Here is a 23,948-nt window from a genome sequence, read left to right as displayed (position 1 = left end):
TGAGAGTGTAACCTGTTGAGTGCAGAAACAGAAACTTAGCTCCTGCACGTTGGGTCCTCAGTATTTCCCTCTGCCACTTTCTAGAATTGACCTCTTTCTTTCTCACTCTATTAATTATCTTACATTTGTCCTTTTCTCTTCTGGATTTCTCTATGTTTCTAAAGTTGCCTCCATCCCAGATTATGCTATATTCCACACACTTCAGATTCTTCCTGTAACAGAAAGCTTGATTCTTTATTAGATCTTTGCTGAGCAACAGTGGCATTACCATGTTTCTCCATTAACTGGATTCTGCAAGAAAATCTATCTCTACTGCAATTAACAGCAGTAAAATTCTACAACAAGATCCCTTCTCTGGCTTACATTTGGCTCCTCCTTCTCACTGGAATTCTGATCATTATTATATGTACCATATCTTTCTTCCTGACCTTTGTTCTGGGATCCTTTTGATTGGACAGTGTATCTCCAAGTTTCTGGAAACTTCATAGGGCTCAGATTCACTCCCATTAACAGTCTTAAAATACAAGACAAAATCCATAGGATTGGAAAACTAAAGAGGCCAGTAGCATTGAAACATGTTTGGTGGGATGATTTTTCATACATTTCTTTGGGGCACAATACTTTTGTTTGTTTATACATTAATATAAACAAACAAAATCAAACCCTTCTGGCTTTGCTCATCCTTCAAACTAGAAAGGCCCTTAGCAGCTGCTACAAACTGTTACAGCCCCTTAGCAGCTGCTATTAGAAGACCCAGGGAAACTGAGAATTTATAGAATGCATTTTATTTTTGTTCTGTATTGTGGTGCCTTTGTCTTGTTTTTATCTGACTTATTTTTCTGTCATTTCATTGCCTTGTATTTTATATTTTTCATCTGTTCGCCGTTCATTGAATTTCAGTTACTACACAGTTTCAACATGAAATAAAGTCCTCCCCAAATCCACCTCTTCCCCCTATTTTTTATTTTCTAACACGCTGCTCCCACATAGCACAGTGAGGAGGGGCTTACTCTCCAACAAGGAGGTAGGGGATGACAGCTTTAACTGCTGCCAGGAGTTCCTTTGGCTTTAACCCGTCATACTTAGGGCTGTTTCTTCCCGAAATGTTTGCAAGGATGCATTAAATCGGAAAGGCTGCACTCCTACACTCATTTAGCTGAGAGAACATTCATCGACTGCTAGGAGCTTACAGTACTTCTAAGTACTTGTGCGGAACGCGCGGCTAGTGTTTCAAGTCGCAACAAAACACTGTTATCTCAAAGCCTTCCCTCCCCTCCGCCAGTGTCCCGCTACACCAACCCGTCTATCCCTCGCGCTTACCAAGGGACTTGTCGCGAGGAGGGGAGCGAAGGTTCAGCTCCTGCACTCCAAGGGCGGGGGAAGGAGGTAATCCCGCACGCTCAAGGCGCCCGTTACTGGTCAAGCGTCAGACGACGGCGTCGCCGCTCTGTTGCCTAGCAACTCCTGGCGCCGGAAGTAATCGTCGTCGAGCTCGCTGTCCTTCCGGTTTTGCGCAGGCAAGATGGCGGCGGGAGGTGGGGAAGATCGTACAGGAGCGGAGGATTGGTAAGGGAGGATTGGTAAGGGGTGGCTGGTGCCTGAACTACCAGAATTGGGCTCTGTACCTCCTTGCTGTCCTCTACTGACCCTCCCGATTTTGGCAGCCCAGATGTGATAGCCGTAATAAAGAGTTCACAGAGGAGCTGGGATTTTAACAGAACTTCTAATCAGTATCTTAGTCTCTGAAGATTAAAGATACTGATATAGTATACTAAATAGTGTACTAAAACTATTACTACTTCTATACTGATATAATATACTAAAATTATTTCTGTTGGGACCAACAGATCTGGGCCGCAAACATCCGGACCACCACTATATGGCACCAAAAAGTTAGCTATACTGGCATAGGCTTTCACGGCTGGCATCAGTGAAGTAGTGATGAGCTTACGGGCTGAATGGCGAAATATCAGAATGAAAGAAAAGTAGACCTGGGCCATTTAGCCTGAAAGCTCATCACTGTTTCAAAGAGTTAGATACATCTTGCTGCCATCTAATAGTATTCTGGATTTTTGCAGCCTACATATGGTAGCATTACTTTAGTATCTGCCAGGTTGTTTTGTTCAGGGAGGAAAACTGGCTTGTAATAGATGACAGGTTTAGCCTTCTCTCTCTTCTCCCTTCCTGTTTTTTACTGAATTATTATGTGCAGATATTTAATCTCAGTATGATTTATTTCCCTATGCTTGTAAACAGAGTACAGAGACAGAGAGATAAGAGGTCTGACTCGGGGATTGAAGGAACAGGAAATGAATTCTGTTCAGTAACAGGTCTACTACAGATGTGCGTCTTTTCCTTTGTTTTGTAGCTTTGAGATAGAACTCTTGAGTCTTCCTTTTTTTTTAGTAGATTAAAAAAGTGCCTTTCATTCCTACAAGGAATGGTCTGGCTGCAGGCACATTCATTGACTATGTGAGTGCAGGAATGCAGTTATTCTAAAACAAAATTACTCTTCTCCCTCCCCCATCCCTTTATGGATGATATAAACTTACTTCATGCAGTAGTCTCACGTAATCTATCTTGCCCTTGTGCTTCTGGCCATTACTGTATGAGATTAAAGAGGTTTACAGGACTGGAGTCTTTGAATACAGCTATTGTGGGAGTGTCATATAGAAAATCTATCTTAAAAAATAGTGGGCAGTGTGATAATGACATTGATCATTATCAATTGTAAAAATACTGGTGCTATTCTAATTCTGAGGCTGGAAATCTTGCTTTTTCTAAGATTTTCTACTTTTACTTTTAGGGGCATTTTGTAATTCCAAATTATTTTATACAATTACTACTTTTCATTTCCAAAGTGGTTTTATGTTTGTTTATGTTTATTTATTAAATTTATATCACCGCCCATCTCCCCCAATGGGGGACTCTGGGCGGTTGTCTGTTTTCTTTAAGATCAGTTTCTGTTACAGTATTGAGAGGAGCTTGCCTGCTACAATATTGCTGTAAAAATCTCATACTATGCAGGCAGAAGAAATCTGAGGAAATGAGGCATATTTGTAACATTATTTCTTTTTTCCCAGGGCTTTGCCTTCAGAAGTGGAAGTTTTAGAGTCTATCTATTTGGATGAGCTTCAGGTGTTTAAAGGAAAGAGGTATTTGCTTTATTGTCAGATGTGTTGTTGACTTACAGATGTAAAGCATAAGAAGGAGAATATGTGTAAATAAACATAAATAAAACCTGAAGTCAGATTTCCTTATGGATAATTTTCTCTGGCTTGTATGCCAGGAGAAAGGAGTAAAACTGACACATCACTCCTGCATTATTCTCTGAGATAGTGATTCTCAACCTTGGCAACTTTAAGATACATGGACTCCAACTCCCAGAATTCCCCAGCCAGCCATGAAACCTCCATTGTGAAGGAGGCTTTCTGTTAAAGTCAGCAGTGGAGGAGAGAGCTCCGATGGAAGGTGTTTTTTAAATGTTTTTGCTCTCTTTTCTGACAATTAACTTTAGCTTGAGTCTCTCTCCAACTAGGTCTGTCCCCTGGGAAATCTCCATCACCCTACACCCAGCAACTGCTGAGGACCAGGATTCTCAGTATGTCTGTTTCACTCTTGTATTGTCTGTGCCTCTGCAGGTAAACACCTAAATGCTTTTTTTCTGGTTATTTCACCATGGAGCATGGCTGTGCTATATATTTACACTTGGCTTTGTTTCCTTTTAGTATCCAAATGAAATACCAAAGATTGCTATCCGGAATCCTCGAGGGCTATCAGATGAACAGATCCAAAAGTAAGTAATTTGATCTTATTCAGAACATGGAATAAGAAAATTATCAGTTAGTTGCACCCTTCCTATGAAAATGGGTTTCTGGTACCCACTTTTATTTCTGTAGTTCTCTATAAAGTATAGATTCTGTTTCTTAATGCATAGCTGTGCTGTAGAAGGTGATGGTGAAAGGTGAAAGGTCCCCTGTGCAAGCACCGAGTCATGTCTTACCCTTTGGGGGGATGCCGCTTTTGCGACGTTTTCTGGGCAGACTAGAGCAGGGCGGTTTGCCATTGCCTTCCCAATTGTCACCTTCCCCAGCAAGCTGGGTGCTGTAGAAGCGGAAGGTAATGTTTCTGCTCTAATATTAATAATACTGATAAAATACATTGTGATATTGAAAAGATAGTTTCTATATATAAAATATACTTGTGGATTAATTATAGGATTTGTGTTAGAAGTGGGGGTTAAAGGAGAACTTTGGAAGAAGTTTTTGATCAACCAACTAAAGCACAAGATGGATAAAGTTATCTGCTCCACATCTCTTTACACCTGCCTTACCAATACCCGTAAGGCCTTGCCCTTTTCTTTCCCTTTCCTCAGAGGGGTCTCAGAAGGGCTGGGGAACCCAAGCTGCTGTTGCTGCTTGCCGAATGAGGAGGGAAATGCACCCCCTCCATGGGGTAAGTTGAGGGGAGCCCTGCATTACTAAGCCACTATCATAGATTCCTTCATCCCATGGCAGTAACATCCTATGGCAAAGGCAGCTTGGGTTCCTTTCCTACATTTATTCCACAGGTAGTGGTAGCCTACCCATACGACATAACATACTGAGAGTATAATTATTTCCTATTATCAGAGTATCATACCTTTTAGAGAGTTCAGAAGTATTTTATTTTTTTGTGCAGGGCTGCAGATTGTAGTCTTATCAGAATAAGCCTGTGCTTGCATTAGTGTTCAGCTTGTCCTTGCGTTTGATCAGTTCAGCCACCATTAAGTAGTTCTCCCGATGCCCCTTTGCTTTCCTGCCCATCTAGAATTTCCCAGACACTGCAGTGTATCGCTGAGACCCAACTGGGAACGCCTGTGCTATATGAACTAATAGAGGTAAGGGGACAGGAAAGGGGCTTGGGAGGCTACATAGGGTGGTGGTAAGGAATGGTTTTAGCTTGGAGTGTGTGTGCTTTAGGTTATGAAATTACACACTGGCTTTTTCTTTCACCAAGAAGGGAAAAGAAATCCTCACAGACAACAATATCCCTCATGGGCAGTGTGTGATTTGCCTGTATGGCTTTCAGGTAAGGGTACACTGGACTAGCATCTTTTATTATTATTATTATTATTATTATTATTATTATTATTATTTTGGGAATTAAAGGAATTGAAATCATTGAGAAAAGGAGAAAAAAATGAAATGTTGGTGAGCTTTTTGAAAAGGAATCCAGATGTGAATCTGTTAGGATGTCTTGATGCAATGAACTTGATGCAAGAGAAAGAACCAAATGGGGATTTTATAGCTGGAGGCCCAGGAAAATCGAATACTACATAGCAGTTTATTAATATGATGAAATAAGAAACATGATTGAGTTTTATGCCACGTAGGGGCTGAATTGATGCTGTCTTGAGTTGTAGTTAAATGATTCTATTTTCCATTTTTATTTTCCGTCTGTAAAATCTCTTTGCAAATTCTTCTTGTGTAGTTTACCAGAAATATCATAACTCTTTATCAGTATTGCCCAGATTAGTCAGAATTGTCATAAATTAAACAAGTATATCTTACTGGCAGATGCGTGAGACATAAATAAAAAGTATTATTGTTACTGTTGTTATTATGTTCTAAACTGATCAAAGCAGTGGTTGCTAATAGAATACTGTAGTTGATTTACATAAAATATAAATCTCCCAAATGGCAGTTAGAGATTCTGCCTAGGACACAGGGTTTCTGGACTTTCAAAATTGTCTGGCTAACAAATCTCTCATCTGTCAGCTTAGTTACATTTGCATGCAGCAGCTTAACCATACTGTTGTCAAGAGGCCACTCTTAAGATAGACAAATGGGCAAGCATCTAATTTCAAAATTTTACCATATTTCCCCTCTAGAGAAGCAAGTAGTCTATGACTAGCTGTCAAGATATCAGCTTATGTGTTGTAATAACATTCAGGATGGCAATTAATATATTCATAGTAGCCTGTCTGTAGTGCTTTCATGTAGCCCTGTAAGGTGGATCAGCTTCAATGGACATCAGATACAAATGTTTGTACCTTTCATTCCTGTATAGTAGGGTGCATACTCCTGGGTCTGTAACCCATTGAAAATGCTTACCCACCTTCAGAAACAGCTTTTCACACAAAAGAACAGGATAGTGTCTCTTGTGGAATAAGAAACAAGAAAATCCATTAGTTGTATGCAGAAAGTTTTATATGATTCTTTGGATCCAAGGCATTATCCTTACATTACAGAAGTAGAATTGAAATGTGGCAAACACGGCCCTCTGCAATGTCTTGAATATTTCCTGAAATTATAATGCTCAGCTTAATGTACTCATGAGAATCTGTACTTTCATCTTCACAGGAGAATGAAGCTTTCACCAAAACCCCATGTTACCACTACTTCCACTCACGTTGTCTTGCTAGTTACACAGAACATATGGAGAAAGAAATCAGTGTACAGAAGAAAGAAAGAATACAGCATTTGACCTCTATGCCCAAAGAGGTAATGAATGATTTGTCATTTTCCCACCGCAACTACTTGGATGCTCTTTTCCTCAAGAGTGGTTGTTCAGTCTGGGTCAATCTTACCAGATTATTTCAGTTTGCTCAATTATGGCACTGTGAACATGGACAAAATATTGGGGCTAACAATGAACTTGGATAAAATTATTAGGGCCAAGTGATAAACAGCTTTCCTCTTTCTGATGCTAGCCCTGTGTTCTCATTCACCATTTCCTTTATGTAGTAAAAAAAAAAAAAGCTTTAGTCAATGGCTAAAGTCTGGGAACAGAGCCAGCTTGGTATAGTGGCTAAAGGCAATGGGCTAGAAACTGGGAGACCATGAGTTCTAGTCCTACCTTAGGCACAAAGCCAGGTGAGTGATCTTGGGCCAGTCTCTCTCTCTCTCAGCCCTAGGAAGAAGAAGGCAATGGCAAACCACTTCTAAAGAAATGTTGCCACAAAAACAAAAAACAAAAGAAATAAAAATCCTAGAAATCTGATTTAAAATCTGCAGGAGATTAATAATATACCTTTCTCTCTGCAATGCTTTAATAAGGTTCTGTGAATAGAGGTTGTCTTCCTGGTTTTGTTATAGATGAACAAAAACCATGTTTGTTATTCTTGAAAGAATACCTTCCAGTTTTTCTTCAGTGAAATGATTACGTATTGACCAAAATGGTCTTTTTTAGTGAATGGAAGAGGCTGAGAATATATTTTATTTTCTGGATAATTCTTTTGTGGGATATGTTATTTACCAAGATATAAAATGATTCTCTCTTTCTTCCCCCACAAAATACACAGGAGGGCAGGACTGAATGCATCTTTATCTGATACGTAGGATTGTAGTAGGTAGAGGTGAAATTGCTGCAGCAGTGCAAAAAAAGAAGCATGACATGCCAAGTAGACTCCATCACGGATAATGGCATAATTGGTGGTATGCCATACTGTTTCCACTCTGTTGTGGCACCTGGGAGGGCCCTCTTAGAAGGCCTAGGTAAAAAGCTTGGGATCCAGGCTTTTCCATTGACACTGAGTGTTGGGATAGTTGTTTTTGATTGAAAAATAGCTATAGACTTTTCTAGAATTCTCTTAAGGCAGTTGCTACTCGCTAAGGCAGAGCACCAGGGGAGTATGAAGGTAGTAACAGAATATTCCATGGGCATGGCCTACTTACAAGATGGTTATGGTTGTTTCTGTCATCTTTCCTTGCACAGGATATCGAAGTGCAATGCCCGGTGTGCAGGGAGCCTCTAGTGTATGACCTTGCCACGCTGCAGGCAGCACCACTACCACAGCAGTCAACGGTAAGGAAAATTGGCAGGGGGACCTTTTGTGTGGAACCATTATGCTTTAAAAGATGGAACAAACAAGAGTCTTCTAGCCTAAATCATTTGTCATATATCAAATCATTTAGGAAATCTCGTACCTCTGAATAAGCTTTGCTAAATTATTTCTAAATAGTGACATCAGCGGGGCTCTGAAGCCCAGCAGGGTGTGGGAGATCATGGATGGAGAAACCAAATGGCTAAGCGTCCGCAGCATGTTCTCATTCTCATAATGTGTAACAGTTTTTAGCTATGTACACGTAGCCTAATACACAGTGCAAAATGTAAATCAATCTTTCTACTCAAGTTTTCCAGATAGGTCTGAGAATTATGCAAGTTTTAGTCTAAGATAACTGGAAAATCCAGCCTGGGGTGGCCTGACCTAAATCCTTTGTCCTTTCAAGAACAGTGTCAAGATCTTTTTTTCTGCTTTACCTAAAGTATGTACCTTTCCAACTCTGCACTTTCCAACTGTGCAGCATAGTTATTGTGTTATGCCCAAAGATTCCACTTGCTGCTCTCCTGAAATACAACATGTTGTTTCCCCTCAGGAAGTGTACCAGCCTGACCAGCAGACACTGCAACACAGAGAGCGACTGCGTCAGATCTTCCAGAGACAACAAGAAAAAGGAGGCATCATTGACCCTGAGTTGGAGAGAAATCGCTATTTTGTTAGCCTGCAAAAGGTTAGTTGATCATAAGAATAGAAAGAAGAAGTGTTATTAAGAAAGGAATGAAGAAACTGAATAGCATCCAAGATAATGGAGCTATTAATCCTCTTTGCAGGCAAGGAGGTGAAAGATCAGCTTTTACTTGGCTGACATGTTTTGTCTCGGAGCAAAGAGATGACTTTGATATTTGCATTTTACGCAATTCCTTAAGTGTCTTTTAGGGAATTGATTAAGACTAAAGTATCAAAGCCATTTTTTGATGGCTGTTATTGTCAAGCACATGCAGCCTATTTGTAACGAGAGATTAATTATAAGACAAGCTGGAGAATATGACTTTGCTGACCCCAACACTTTAGCCCTTGCTGCATGATCTTTCTGGTTCATTTATTTTGTCCTTCATTATGCCCTCTTTCTTCTCAGCCCTCTGATGTCAGGGAATATGATCATACAGCCATCTCAGAAAATGACCTGGGAATCAAGGATGAGCTGAAGTCACCAGAAGGCTCAGAACATGCTCAAAGAAGTACAACACTCATGAACAGTGAGCTAAAAAATATAGATAAATCATCTGTTACTTTGCATCACCATAACAAGAGAGAGAGGAGTCGAGGGGAGAAGCCATCTTTACAAAAGCCTGGCTGGCAACTACATTGCAAGGCACTGGAGATGACCACGGAAATGTATGTTGAGGGAGAATCTAAAATCTGCAGTAGGAGACCTAACTGGAAGAAGGAAAGAGGGCGATGGAGCTGTGGGAGATATAATCAAGACATTTCAAAATCTTGTAGCCGAAGCCAGGAGTCTTCATTCATGGATAAAAAAGATTTGTGCACCAAAGATGTCCCGTCAGCCAAAGAAGAGGAAAACAACATGGGGAAGTGGATGCCAGTGCAGAAAACTCAAGCCTCAGACAGAGAGAAAGTGGATGTTTGCCGCAGAGAGCTCAGAGGGCGTAACAAATGGCAGGGTCAGCATGGGATTCAGGACTGTGAGAGATGGGAAAAGACCAAAGGGAGAGAGTATGTAACTTATCCCAAAATGCCAAGAGGGGGGCAGTCCAGACCAAAGCCACGGAAAGAACTGCAGTTCCAAGAGACTGAGGGAGGCTCCTAGCTGCTGGCAATCAAGGGGAGGACACTGATAATTTTGTCTTTTGCCTTTCAGACATTGACTTTTCATTATTTTAGAGGGGAAAAAAACAGCTGTCTGGGGAGTTTTCTCTAACACACAGGCCATCTACATCTTGTGGGATTGCGTCAGCTTTGTGAAGAATATGCTGTTTGTGAGGATTAGAATGCTGCACAGGGAGAAATATCTAACTTGAGAGAGCAATAAATGATAGTTCATAAGTATATTGAAATATCTTCTAGCAAAACGGAATTATTGCAGTGGTGGGGAGGTGAAATCGCTTAGTTGGAAAAGCCACTTGGGAAAATGCACTGTTAAACACTTTTAAAGATATTTTTTGAGGTATGTCTCCCTCTTTATTGCCAGGGGTTTGGATCAGATTTCCCATATTGTTTACTATTAACGGTCATTAGTGCTAGACGTGATGGCAGAAGTGTGCACTGTAGTCAGTTTCAGCTTGGAAAATTTAGAATTAAGCTCCTCTTACGTGTAAATGGTCCTCTGAACCACAGAAGGCTGCAGGTAGGCTGCATACCGGGATGTTGTTTTTTAGTGAACTTTTCACTGCTGTCAGTACCAAATATGCCACTCTGAATTTATGCTGTGATTAAACATTTGCTCTCCAGAATTTTGAGGTACTTATATTTCAAAAGAGAAGCTTACACTGAACCCTTCAATTCCAGATGCCAGTGTGCCAGAACTATAAAAAGCTATGCAAACAGTGACATTTTTTGTCTTCTGTCATTTTTGGCCCAAAATTGTTGTACCCGATTTTGGGATGAGAGGATTGTATTCTACCACAGTAGTGGGGGTGAAGGGGAAATGTGCATGTGTTTTTGCTCACACATTTCTCACCTGTAATGAAATTTGTGGCTATGTGAAGTAAAAGTATGAGTATTAAAGCCAACCTGAATAAGCCAACCTATTTGTTTTGCTAAGGAAGATAATAGTTGCTATTGTACATCAGACTAGACCAGCCCTTTCATAACACTGTATTTCAGTCTGTTCTTATGGCTTTTTACTTAAAGAGTTACCCAACTAGTCATATACTCCATTATGAATGGAAGATGGGAAATCTAAAGTGGACACAGAAGTTCTATATTCATGAGCTTTTGGTATATTATGCTAATCAAGGAGGAGTGGTTTGCCTCATTCTGCAGAAGTTGAAACTTTTTAATTATATTCAGTATAAAAATACTGAATCTATCATCTATCTATTTTAACCTTGATATTCTGAAGGCAGTCTTAACTGTATTTTTTTGCCTGTCCTTCCATAAAATTCTGAGGATAGCTTTTCTTAACTATTCATCCAGCAGTGGTGGTTAATGTTTCTTCCTGTGTTTTATTAGTCAATAAAGTTGCTTGGTAGATGGAATGTTCTAGGGCCATCAATTCTGAAGGACCGAGTGCTTCCTCAGTATATTACTTTAGCCGTTATTGTGACACAGACTCCTGGAGAGGGGAAGATGGCTGCTCTGAATAGGGAATTACAGTAGGGAGAAGCCCTTCAGTCTGAACTCCATGTTCGATTTCATTTTAAGAGATGTGCAAGATGAGATTGTTTGGTTTATTCTTTATTTTTTTTGACAAAAAGGACAACCTCACTGAGGCAGATATATTGAGGGTATCACCCTTAGTTACTGTGTACTGTGTGAACAGCCCATGCAACTATCTTTAACGTTTTCTCAGTGTTTGTTCAGAATCAAGATAGAAGCATCTGCACATTCCGAAGAGCTTCATCTGGATTGGCTTTGTGTAACATGAAATGACCTTGCACTTGAGCAGCACTGATTTGATCAGAGACAGAAAAGGCTTGTTTAGCAAACTGCTCAGCTGCAGCAGCTGGCTGGTCTGGATAGAATCTCTGGAACATCTGTTTGAACTGCCACTGTGAACAATGCCCAATGTACTGTTTGAGGTCTACCCGGCCTGGGCGAATCAGGGCTGGATCCAGCCTGCAAGAAGTGAAAGTAACAAAGTAGCTCAGTAAAAGTGTAACCTTGCAAATATAGCTTCCCTCTTTGCACATAAGCCCAATGTGCTGTTATTTCTAACATTCCAAAAGAACAAGGCTAAAAAAACCTCTTAAAATAGAACTTCTGTAATGTATCATTGGCCACCACATTCAGATAAAATATGAATTTGGTGGCCAGTGAATATATTAATACCAACAGAGGTCCTAATTTATAATTCTTTTAGTTCCTCAGCTATACTACACCAATCCAAACTAAAGGGTACTGCACAAAATGAAACAGAACTACCTCTAAGGTATGTAGGACACAAAGTAATATTTTAAATAATTGTGCCCATACCCACTTCACACAGGATAACTATGCAATGCTTCACATTCAATTCTGATTCATTCAAGCAGCTGCGTCCATTTCCGTAGCAGCTGCATATTCTCAGAATCAGTCATAGCTGTTTTAATGAGTCACTGATAGGTGTTATGTTTGCATGCCCACACACTTCGAAACTCCTTTTCAGAATCATATCTGAGGCTTGTGTAGCCTACCACACAGCCATGTTGCTCCACCTCCATCGCGTACCTTGAAGTTACCCACCTCCTTGCCAAAGTCCCTGCAGCCAACATGGAGCCAGGAATGGTAACAGGACCAAAGCCACATGTACATCTTGCAGGTTCATATGTTGCAAATGTTTAAAATCATGACGACCAAGGAAGGCTGAACTCAATTAACGACAATATGATTCCCAACACATTTCTCAGATCACAGCACCAGTGCCCAAGCACAATCCCAGCCTCAACTGAATTCAGTGTGAACTGACTTGACCTTATGTGGTACCTCAGCCTTTTACTCCATAACACTTGACCTATGGATCCTTTCTTAGCAAGCTATATGGCTAGCACTGCCCCATGCTTGGGAAGTTAAAGTTATACAGCTGAGGCTTCTGGAATACTTCACAAGTGCTATATTTTGCTTCTATTCAGCTAGTTCCTAGTTCTTATGGGGTGGGAAGTATGAGATTTATTCTTTGTAAATAGTTGCCATTCCTACTTTCTCCCTCCACTTAAAAGGCAAAAACTGCATTTATATTTCCCCTAAGGAATAGGATTCAACTTGTTCCACCAAAGTATCCAAGAAGGTAAAGGGACTGTTTTGTGCAAGCTTGCTATTGTCCAGTATTCTTTTTTGTCCAAGTGGATTCTTTCCTTCTTTAGAGAGACTTATTCCCCTCCCCTCCCATATACACTGATAGGCTGAGCTCACATAACTTGCTAAAGCCTAAACCTAGATTAAAGAGGAAAAAAAACAAATTTGTTGCATTCAAACAACATGCCATACCTATATAAACCGTATTTTGATTTATCACGATAGCTTGGTTCTCCCAAAGAAGCTAACACACAGACTGGGTTTCACCAAAAAAGCTGAATAACAAGTACCATCCCCATTGGTAGCAAAGCCTACCGCACAGACCTAGTGATAGTCACACTCTCTACCATGCTGTTGTGTAGTCTGTGTGGAAACCATGGGAGATCCAGGCCTTTTGAAATGAGGGGCTAGACTACCTCGAGTCTACAAACTAGTCCCCTCCCAACTCCTAGATTGTATAGTTGTCTGATTTATGGATTGGAATAACTATCTCTTCTTTCACTGACTGGTCCTAGCTGTTTTCAACAAACAAACCAATATCCTGCTGTTGTTGTATTGTCTGTCTACACTTGCCTTAGGAGAGTTTATATCTTTTCCTAAGTGCTGAATGTGTCACTTGAGCAAGAGGTTTTCTTAATATGCTTGTACACTGCATGAGATACAGTGGGATAGGTTGATCAATGTCATCAGACCATTAGGGCTACCACTGCATGTTGACTGGTGTTTCAGTGTGCAGCTGATATGGGGCATCACTGGGAACAATGTTGTTGTGACTGAAAAGTGGCAAAGAAATTGGAAGGAACTCTGGGAACGCAGCAGCTGTTGTTGTTTGTCCTTTGTTTCCTATTCTGTGATTTTAATTTAGCAGCTAGAGCAAAAAGTGCTAACTATTACATCACTGATACCAGCAACCATTCTTAGTTAGCCCATATGAGTGTTCTCCTAAGTCAAAAGGTTGCCTAAAGTTAACAACTTCCACCTATCCCACTTTTTGTGCAATGGTTCTAACCTGTCCACATAATTGGTAGTCATAAATACTAGTCTGGCTTCAGAAGAAGCTACGCCATCCAGTGCATTGAGAAGGCCACTGAAAGTCAGGCGTCCCATGCCTTGATATGCAACAGGATCTGAAGAGAAACAGCAGCAGAAAATGATTCAGAAATATGGAACAAAAGAAAATTAACAGTATGAGTAAAGACGTAAGTAAACATGCCCAAATTCAGCCTAAGTGTATAGCAACTTCACCCAACCAATTGGATTTACAGCTGCCATAATTCCTGTTCTCACCACTCACTAGCACTGAGAAAAAGAAACCTGCATTCTTTCAAAGGTAACTGATTTAAAAATTTGCAGGCTATCAGTGGATGGAGTTCAAGGGTTACAAATCTGACACTAACAAAGGCCAGCAAATGATTCCTTTTCTTCTCCCTCTTTTGCTAAGGGTGTGTGGGGGGATGACATATTACTGTGTTCTGGATTGATTATCAGAGGAGTTTTGAAATTAGAGCTGAAGGTTGCCCATCTTTAATCTAGGGGTAGGCAGGGGTAGATGACCTGTAGCCCAATTCCTGATTCTGTAACCCTTGGGTCATCTTCTAATCATGGCTGCAGAAAACTGATGGCATCATTTTCTAACCATGTTAGGAGGAATGTATTTCATTGGAACACACATACAAAAATTAGCATATCTTAAACTAGACATATCACTATTAAAAGACAAAGAAATTCCCCCCCCACCAAACCCCAAGCTTATACACATATGCAGTGTTACTCTAGCCACTTTGCAGCCCTCAGCCTTGATAAAAAAATGCTAAATGCAGCCCTTGGCCATGAGAAGGTGGCTCACTCTAGGAACTAAAGGAAAGCTGCTCCAAAGAGGCATTTCATATGACATCTCCATGGTGCAGTGATTCTGTGATATGTTCAAAGTTAGGACCCAGCTGGAATGAAAGAATAAGACAGTTTGGAATAGTGAGCAAAAAGGTGCCATGAGCCTCTCACTCACTTTCAGCAGCAAGGTCCCGACTGACAAAGGCTGCATCTACATCTTCCAAGAGAATGATGCTCTGTTGTGGAGCTACACTCAGCAGATGATTGAGGCGATCATCTGAGAGACTTCGATCACTCAGGCTCAGAAGACAGATGCTGTATTGCAATTCTCCAGCCAGGGCTGTGCTGTAACAGGCAGGATTTTCATTACAAAACGTAAACAAACAAGAAAAAAAGAGTTTGAAGAGAGGGACTGGGAGGAGAGTTCAGCTCCTGCATGTTCCTCTCAGAATTAAAACATCTCTGTTTGCTCAGTATCTATGTAAATAGAGTTCTGGGTTTATACACATGGAACCAACACTGTAACATCTAAATTAGCCCTAACCATTATTGAGTATAAAGATTCAGAGTAACAAGATACTCCCTAAATTAACATAATCAAGTGGCACTTCAAATCTTAAGAAAATCTATTGTGGCTAAAGCTCTATTTAGAATCAGATGCCCTGAGACTTACATTCCCTTTTCCCTGCAACATCACAGCTCCATTACTTCTTGCTTTCTTGACGTGCCTGAAGTATATTCTCTCTAGCATGGCTTCTATCACCACTTCCAAGAAGAGATACTCTCAAGTCTACAGGTTAATCCACTTGGAGCAATTAAAAACAGCAAATTCTAACTGTGCAATAGACCAAACCAAGTACTCTTTTGATCCAGCTGTGCTCTTGACATAACTTGACATAACTCAACTTAAAGGGGAAGAGGCAATAAGTATCTAAAGTGCATGAACAATTCTGCCCCAAACACCCAACATCACAGCGCTTTTATGCCCTGCATTTGTGAAACTTATTTCCTAATACAATATAGATGACTGCCATTAATCTTGGCCCTTAAGAAGTTCTTAAAACACTTCTGTTCCAATTGCGCTACAATGTTTAATTATTCATTTAAAAACATTTAAGCCTTTTGCCCAAATGACAATTTAATTCCATTCAAACACAAGTTTTTATCACTTTGAGATGTCTTAGAATCAAATCAAATCCTTCCAGTTACACACTGGAATACGATATTCTCAGGGGGCCCTAAATGAGGATGCGGAAAAAGGGACACTTTTTGGGAACAGATTCACTGGGAAGAATACAGAGGACCCGCACTCACATGAAACTGCTTTTGCCACAACCTGGGGGGCCATACAGTAGGTATCCTCTCCGGTAAGGTATTCCTGTGGAGAAAAGGACTAATCAGAAGACACCATTCAGCTATCCTGCTTTCTACTATATCTGAGTTACAACCACCGTGCTCTAGTACTATGTAAGGATTCTTTTACCACCTCTAAATAAAGAATCCATTTTCTGATGATTATTAACATCAGCTCCAGATTTTGTGAAAAAGCTGCACAAGAGCACTGCATTATATTCGAGTGAAGCTCATTCATTCCTATCCTCTCTTACAGTTTTAAAATTTAGGCTTATCCTGGGTGAAATTATATATAACTTTATTAAAAGACTGCTTTATTCTTTACCAGAAATTTAGTGGAAGCTGACAATCTATATACAATTGGTTATGCAAAAACTAATCTGAACAAGTTCTGTGATGTCAAATTAAGGCAAGACAGACTTTGAGAGTTCCCAGTTGCTAAAATTACACAAGGTAAATTACCAAAAGTTTTTCTTTTTAATTTGATGGACAATTTAGAGTTTGTTGATGCATGGAGACATAAAAATGGCAACTCAAGAGAGTATACTTATTTTTCTGAAAGACATAGATCTTTTTCAAGAATAGATGTGATTTGGATTTTGAAGAATTCAGCTACTAAAGTTCACAAAGTAGAGATATTACTAAAGACCTTTTCAGATCATAATCCAGTGAGTTTGGTTCTTAAATAGAAACCCAGTTCTTTCAGATGGAGGTTAAATGAAATGCTGTTACAGAAAGAAGCAATAGTGCAGGACCGTAAAAAGAAATTAAAAGAGTGCTTCGAAAATAATCTTAATAAAGGTAGAGATGTAAGAATGGTTTGGGATGTAAGCAAAGCTTTCAACATAACAGTGAACTCAAAAAGAATAGGCAAGAGAAAACACAAGCTATTTTGGATGAGATAAAAAGAAAAGAAGAGGAATTAGAAATTTCCAGAGAAGATAAGTATTTCTCAACAAATTAAGCTTCTACAGTGACAATTAACAGTAAATGGACATAAAAATGAATTCTGCAAAACAAAAAAAATGTGAGTTTGCTAATAAACCAGGGAAGTGATTGGCATACAAATTATGAAAAGAAAAAGAGAAAAAAATGATACTGAAATTACAAGACAGAGATAATAACAGATAATGTGACTATGCAAAAAGTATTTCATCAATATTATTCCAATTTATATAAAGGACAAGAAATTTCCCTGAAAAAAATACATGAATATATGAAAATTACAGAGAAACAGAAACAGATTATGAATTGACCCATAATAATAAAGGAGGTGTATGAAGCTATAAAAAAGACTAAAACAGAAAAGGTGCCTGGATCAGATGGGTTACCGGATTCTTGCTATAAAAGCTTTGAGGATAACTTTTACAATCTTTATAGAATACGATGAATTCTATTTTACAGAGGGGAACGATGCCAGAGAACTGGAAAGAAGCTAATATAGCATGCATGCATGCATTTATTTAGTCCCCGCCCATCTCCTCCCATTGGGGGACTCTGGGTGGTTTACAATAAAATAATCAATTAAAACATAAAATATAAATATGGTATATAAATATATCATTACTCTTAATAAATAAATATAAAAATAAGAGTAAAAATAAGAATAAGAATGAAGTCCAAGTGGCAGGAGAATCTAAAACAGTCCACGTGTGGGAGGAGTGGTCTATAGCAGCCAACCCCATGTAGAACTACTCCTCTCTCCAGCCCAAGCGAGGCAGCAGAGCCAAGTCTTCAGGCTCCTCTGGAAGGCCAGGAGCAATGGGGCTAACCTCTCCTCCTCAGGCAGCGTGTTCCACAGGGCGGGAGCTACTGCAGAGAAGGCCCGTTTCCTGGACCCCGCCAAATGAAGTTCTCTTACAGACGGGGTCTGTAACATGTCCTCTCTGCACGATCGGGTGGGATGGGCTGATGTAATGGGGAAGAGGCAGTCCCTCAGGTAGCTTGGCCCCATGCCATGTAGGGCTTTAAAGGTGGTAACCAACACCTTGAATTGACCTGGAAGCAAACTGGTACCGAATGCAGCTTGCACAGCAGTGGTGTTACATGTGCCCTTCTAGGGCACCAAAAACAACCTGTGCGGCTGCATTCTGGACCAGCTGAAGCTTCTGGATATTCTTCAAGGGTAGCCCCATGTAGAGCACATTGCAAAAGTCTATATGAGAGATAACAAGGGCATGAGTGACTGTTTGAAGGGCCTCCCGATCCAGGAAGGTGCACCACACGAAGCTGTGCAAAGGCTCTCTTGGCCACGGCTGCCACCTGCTCTTTGAGCAGGAGCCGTGAATCCAGGAGGACCCCCAGATTACGCACCGGGTCTGTCTGGGGCAGTGCAACCCCATCCAGAACCAAAGATGACAAAGTCCCAGATACAGAAGTGTCATTAACCCACAGCCACTCTGTCTTACCAGGGTTCAGCTGAAGCCTGTTGGTCCCCATCCAGACTCCTACAGCCCCCAGGCACCAAGAAAGGGCAGTCACAGCATCACTTACCTCACCCAGGATAGAGATGTACAATTGAGTATCATCAGCATATTGATACCTCACCCCATGGTGATGGATGATCTCACCCAGCGATTTCATGTAGATGTTGAAAAGGAGCGGAGAGAGAACCGAACCCCTGCAGTACCCCACAAAGAAGGGGCTGAGGTTGGATCTCTCGCTCCCTATCACCACCATTTGGGACCAGCCTTGGAGGAAGGAGGTGAACCAGCGCAGAACCACACCGCCCACCCTCAACTCCCTGAGCCGTCCCAAAAGGATACCATGGTCGATGGTATTGAAAGTCACTGAGAGATCAAGAAGAGTGAGGATGGATGCACTGCCACCATCCCGCTCCTGCCATAGATCATCCATAAGTGCGACCAATGCCGTTTCTGTCCCATAACCAGGCCTGAAACCAGATTGAAAGGGGTCTAGATAATCTGTTTCCTCCAGGACCCTCTGGAGCTGTAAAGCCACCACTTTCTCAACCACTTTCCCCAAAAAGGGGAGGTGGGAGACTGGGCGAAAATTGTCCAGAACAGTAGGGTCCAGCGATGGCTTCTTGAGGAGGGGGTGCACCAATGCCTCCTTAAAGGCAGCCGGGAACACCCCCTCTCCCAAGGATGTATTAACTATTGCCTGGACCCAACCACATGTCACCTCCTGGGCTGCTTTTACCAGCCGGAGGGGCATGAGTCTAGATGACACGTGGTGGCATTTACTGTCCGTAGGATCCTGTCCACTTCCTCAGGTCCAACAGGATCAAACTGTTCCCAGACAACTGGGTAAGCACGTTCCCCTGGTATCTCTCCAGACCATGCCTCACGCTTAGAGTCTAACTTGGAGTGGATCCGAGCGATTTTGTTCTGCAGATGCTCAGCAAATTCCTCTGCACGGCCCTGTAGGTGGTTCACTGGGCCCACCTTCCCCAAAAGAGATTGAGTAATTTTAAACAGTGCCGTCGGGCAGCATTCTGCAGACACAATAAGAGCGGAGAAGTATTGTTTTTCTGCTTTTATTGCCACACGGTAGGCCTTAATAGCGGCTCTAACCTGTGTTTGGTCAGATTTGATCTTTGTCTTCCTCCAGTGGCGCTCTAGGCGTCCCTTAACCCTCTTCAGAACCCTCAGCTCCTCCATAAACCACGGGGAGTGTTGGGTTCGATGGGCCAAGAGAGGCCGCACAAGCGTGATCCTGTCCAAGGCCCCGGCTGCCTCCCTATTCTGGGCTGCAGCCAGGGCCTCCGCTGGACCATGCAGCAGCACCACGGAGATAAGCCCCAGCTCCCTTTGGAACCCTACTGGGTCCATCAGTCGCTGGGGGCAGACCAATTGAATGGGTCCTGCCTCCCTGTGGAGGAGGGTGACATAAAAGAATCTCAGGGCCACCAGGGAGTAATCTGACCATGACAATACCTAAGGAGGGATAAGATTTGACTTTAACAAGAAACTATTGGCCAATATCATTATTGGCTAATGATTATAAGTTGTTTATGATTTTGGCTGAGAGGTTGAAAATAATTTTGCAAGAATTTATTCATGATGATCAATGTGGGTTTTGACCTAAAAGTCAGTTAAAGGATAATGTTAGAAATGTGTTGGACATTTTGGAATACTTGGAGCAACATAATGAAAAACAAACCACAGTGATTTTCTTAGATACAGAGAAGGCCTTTGACAATTTGAATGGGGCCTTCCTGTTTTGGAAGAATTTTGGAGAGAATTTTATTAAATGGGTGAGATCAATTTACACTTCACAGAAAGCACAAATAATTGTCAATGGAGATCTAATAAAACCTTGTAAGATACAAAAAGGGACAAGACAGGGATGGCCTTTGTCTCCTCTCCAGTTTACTTTAGTTCTTGAAATATTGAATAGAGATATAAGACAAGATGAGAGAATATGCTGGCTTTATATTTGGCATCAAATACATCCTGCTTTATTTATAAAGGAGAAAGTCAACGTGTGATGACATCTGTCAGCTTCTGAAATGCACTCACCTCGATCAATGTACCACTTGGGGTTATCAATGAATTCTTTTACATCTTGCACAATCCTCTCTGAAATTCCTTTGTCAAGCACTACAGATGTGAGTGGGCGTTGTCGTCGTGGGAAACCAAATGGCCGCCATTCAGCAGCCATTGCTGTATACATTACTGTTTTTCCTTCTTGCTGTCTCAGAGCCAATTCCCTGGCTGAAGAGAAGGTAGAACATGAGTTATGCAAAATATTTGGATATAAATGGGAAGGAGGATGGGACAAAGCAGGAAAACCCATCTCCTAGAAACAACAAGGACACAGAAATGCCACATAAGAGAGATTGTCTGCTTGAACACAATGCCCAAGACTGCTTGGTTTGGGACTTTGTTCTGAGCAATACTACATTCAGGGATGCTAGGGGTTAGGGGTGCTAACATACCTTCTTGCAGGATGTTGAAGAAAATCTCTCGCTTGTTGCCAACTGCTGTAAATGTGACAGACTCCCAAGGAGTGCCTGTGTGGAGATCAATCATTTGTTTCTCCCGGTTCCGTTCTATACGGATCCACTTCCTTTGATACCTGAAAGCAGAACAGGGAGCATCTGAGTAGGACTAGCTTTTCTGGAATGCCTGTTGATCTTTAGTCTGTAATCAAACAAGTGTTAACCCAGGATTTGTGCTCAATTTGGCCAAACCAAAAAGGCAACAGCACAGATAATAACACAAGGAAATCTCTTTCTTGATTACCTACTCTCCCAACTTACAAGCTTAAGAAATTCTCCTTATACAAGGATATTTGGGTTTTGTTTTGTTTTTGCCTGAATTATGCAAATTTTTGCTGTTTACCCATGCCATATAGCTCATGGTCTTCAGGGCTTTCTCCAACCTTCTGAAGAAGGAAAAAGGAAAAAGAAATGTTTGTTCTGTGAGTTTCCTTCTGCTCATGCAGCGATACAGTCTAGAGTACGGCAGGGATAGGCGTAAGGAAAACGTTACCTATCCAATGAGCTTCTGCTTACTTAAAACTTCTCTATTCCCTTGTTTGGAAAGCTCAACGTATTTAGAAATAAAACTATCTGTATATAATGCAAAGAACAAAAGAGTGCAAAAAGAGATTTAATTATTAAAACAACCAAACAGCATTTCAAAGGATTGCACAATATCTCAAGTTACCTGACAGACTGATCTCTATCACAGGTTGGGGGATTAAAAACCAGGTCTAATTGTATGCTTGTTTGCTGAAGAGTAAACCAAATAAGCTTACAAAACAATGGCAGTGCTTAGCTGATATTGGCTGATCTTAAAAAGCTAAGCAAGGTTGAAGCTGATTAATACTTAGATAAATCAATAGGAAATCCTAGGACTGTAAAATAGACTGGAAATAAAATAATTTAAAAACCATTGTGGAATAAGACACTGGTATTACTGCTAAGAATACTGCATGAATGTGTCCATGAAGTCACAAAAAGTCAAGCTTAATTCAAGGAAGACTTTATCTTACCTTTAAATCCTAGAGTTCAATGGGATTTACTCTTAAATATGGAGGCATGAGAGTACAGTATAACAGTATGATGTTTCAAAAATCAGACAGTTGCTGAAACAAACATGTGAGCACACTGTTGGAAATCACTGGCATAGTAACTATCCTTTGAGATTCAGCACAATACCGAATTTGTTCTGAGTGCACATTCATAAATATGCACTCTATTTCTCCTGCACATGCATTCTGTTGTTGCTGTTATTCTTGATCTTTGCCTATTTTGCAATTTTAGAAACTGAAGATCAGGATGTAGATATTTAAATTTACTTTCTTCTGGTAGTTGTGCACTGTAAGCTCCTGCTTATTGCCATAGAAGCATTTGGGAGCTATTGCAAAACATATCTATTAATGTTCACAATCTTCCCACTACTTCCAGCCTGAAGATACTTCACAGACTCCCTTACCAAATGAAATGATTCCCAGGGCTGGGAATAAAATCAAATTTTGTACTGACACGGCCACTCTCATGTTGCAGGTAAGAAGTCTCCACGCTCAGGTGCTGGGTGTGCTTAGCATGGTGAGATATCCAGTTCAGCAACCAGTGGTAGCTCTTGTCCCTGCTTGGCACTTCCAGGGTGATCATATAACGCCGTTTGAAAACCACCATGCCAAACTGGGCCCCCTTACGTGCCAGGGCCAAGGCTGTGCCCACACCAACTAGACCAAAGCCTGCCCCAAAATATGGATTGTCCTTTAGGGCCAAGACAAAGTCAGAAAAAGGCATTGTGTGTGGGATGAGCAAAGAATGCCAGCATTAAATAACCACTCTGTGTGGCATTTCTTTTAAAGCCTGAAAAATGAAGGAGAAAGCAGTCAAAATCATGAGCGGTTACTGACAAACTCCCAGGCATGAATAGCCTGCATCAAATACACTGGACTTTTCGCAATGTCAATATGGCAGACGGCTCTCAGGCTAGTACAGTATTACACGCCATTCATTTTTAATATACTGTAGGTGCTTAGCAAACTAAACTCAGAAATCAAAGGGAAATTGGTCTCTACTCGCCTATACAGAACGAAACTGTCCTTCACATCTTAAAATAAAGTGGGGAGAATCTCTTTGGTTTCAAGATTAAAAAGTGGTTTGTCTATATTTTCCTCGCTCTCCAGATGTACTGGAGAAGTTGGAGACAAATGCAGCCTCATTCTTATGAAAGGAACAAGAAAACTGTCCTACCTCATACTGCTATCCGTCATACAACCGAGAACTTAAAAAGAAAAAAAATCATTTTCCACGCTCCCGCATGTACTAGGGGAAACACAGGAAGACAAGCTCACCCGCTTTCCCTTCCTTCAGCGACCTTCCCCTCTTCCAATCAGCGCCGCTCTGTTACTTCTATGGTTCTCCACCTGATCGGAAGAGGTTTCTCTTCATCCTTTTGCTCCTATAGAGATAATTTAGTAGCATACGTGTTTGAGGTTAAAGCAGGGTTTCTCACCCTCAGAGACTTTTAAGACGTGAGGACTTCAACTCCCAGAATTCTCCAGCCAGCCATGCTGGCTAGGGAATTCTGGAAGTTGAAATCCACTCGTCTTAAAGTTGCTGAGGTTGAGAAACAGTGGTTTAGAGTAAAAGTGGAAAGCAGCCATTTATAGCCCCTCGACTTGTATAGACTCAGTGGAACCTCTGTAGAGTCCCCAACTACTTTATAATAGACATGAAAGTGGAAAGCAGGAATTCTTTATGAGAAATGACTAGGATGGGTGACTCTAATTTTCCTATCTTAATCTTCATCCTCCGCCTCACAACCGAAGGCTGGCATTTCCGAGGCCAACTACTCGCTATGAAATCATCCTACACTCTGTGGTTCCTGAGGAAGCATTAGGTTCCTTGGTTCCTACACGAACATTCGCCGCAGGAGTCTGCATCTTGACTTGTGAGAAGATGACAAGCCCTTCTCCTACTTTGCTTTAAGGCACCGACCGTGCGGCAATGATAGGAAGACGCTCTACGCTATACCGCTGCCTCTGATCCCCGAACGCCGAAGCCGTCCGTCAAAGGTAACCATAGAGTTGCTCGGGGAAAGAGCGGACGAAGCAGCAC

General features: G+C 41.2%; 2 protein-coding genes across 6 annotated transcripts; one reads left to right on the top strand and one right to left on the bottom strand.

Annotated features, from left to right (window-relative positions):
- Positions 1-1,513: 1,513 nt before the first annotated feature.
- RNF25 (ring finger protein 25) lies at positions 1,514-10,335 on the top strand. 3 transcript variants are annotated; one of them, XM_063288887.1, is made up of 10 exons: positions 1,514-1,566; positions 3,084-3,155; positions 3,539-3,641; positions 3,729-3,796; positions 4,810-4,879; positions 4,999-5,070; positions 6,345-6,485; positions 7,699-7,788; positions 8,361-8,495; positions 8,901-10,335. In XM_063288887.1, exons 1-10 carry the CDS (start codon positions 1,523-1,525, stop codon positions 9,591-9,593), a joined length of 1,488 nt encoding a protein of 495 aa, XP_063144957.1. In that variant the 5' UTR covers positions 1,514-1,522; the 3' UTR covers positions 9,594-10,335. The 3 variants fall into 3 exon arrangements, with proteins under 3 accessions (XP_063144957.1, XP_063144958.1, XP_063144959.1); XM_063288888.1 differs by lacking the exon at positions 7,699-7,788; XM_063288889.1 differs by lacking the exons at positions 1,514-1,566; positions 3,084-3,155; positions 3,539-3,641; positions 3,729-3,796 and adding an exon at positions 4,381-4,455.
- An 833-nt stretch (positions 10,336-11,168) lies between these two features.
- Positions 11,169-23,320, bottom strand: LOC134487223 (mitochondrial chaperone BCS1). Of its 3 annotated transcripts, none has more exons than XM_063288891.1 (8): positions 23,183-23,320; positions 22,309-22,694; positions 20,805-20,944; positions 20,386-20,580; positions 15,863-15,926; positions 14,724-14,893; positions 13,728-13,845; positions 11,169-11,563 (listed from the first exon to the last, which is right to left on the bottom strand). In XM_063288891.1, exons 2-8 carry the CDS (start codon positions 22,626-22,628, stop codon positions 11,311-11,313), a joined length of 1,260 nt encoding a protein of 419 aa, XP_063144961.1. In that variant the 5' UTR covers positions 22,629-22,694; positions 23,183-23,320; the 3' UTR covers positions 11,169-11,310. The 3 variants fall into 3 exon arrangements, with proteins under 3 accessions (XP_063144961.1, XP_063144960.1, XP_063144962.1); XM_063288890.1 differs by lacking the exon at positions 23,183-23,320 and adding an exon at positions 23,082-23,176; XM_063288892.1 differs by lacking the exons at positions 22,309-22,694; positions 23,183-23,320 and adding an exon at positions 21,129-21,148.
- Positions 23,321-23,948: the final 628 nt, after the last annotated feature.

Source organism: Candoia aspera, chromosome 1 (genome assembly GCF_035149785.1).
Source record: "Candoia aspera isolate rCanAsp1 chromosome 1, rCanAsp1.hap2, whole genome shotgun sequence".
Taxonomy (NCBI): domain Eukaryota; kingdom Metazoa; phylum Chordata; class Lepidosauria; order Squamata; family Boidae; genus Candoia; species Candoia aspera.
The sequence above is the reverse complement of the archived record's forward strand: the minus strand, read 5'-3'. Positions and strand labels throughout refer to the sequence as shown.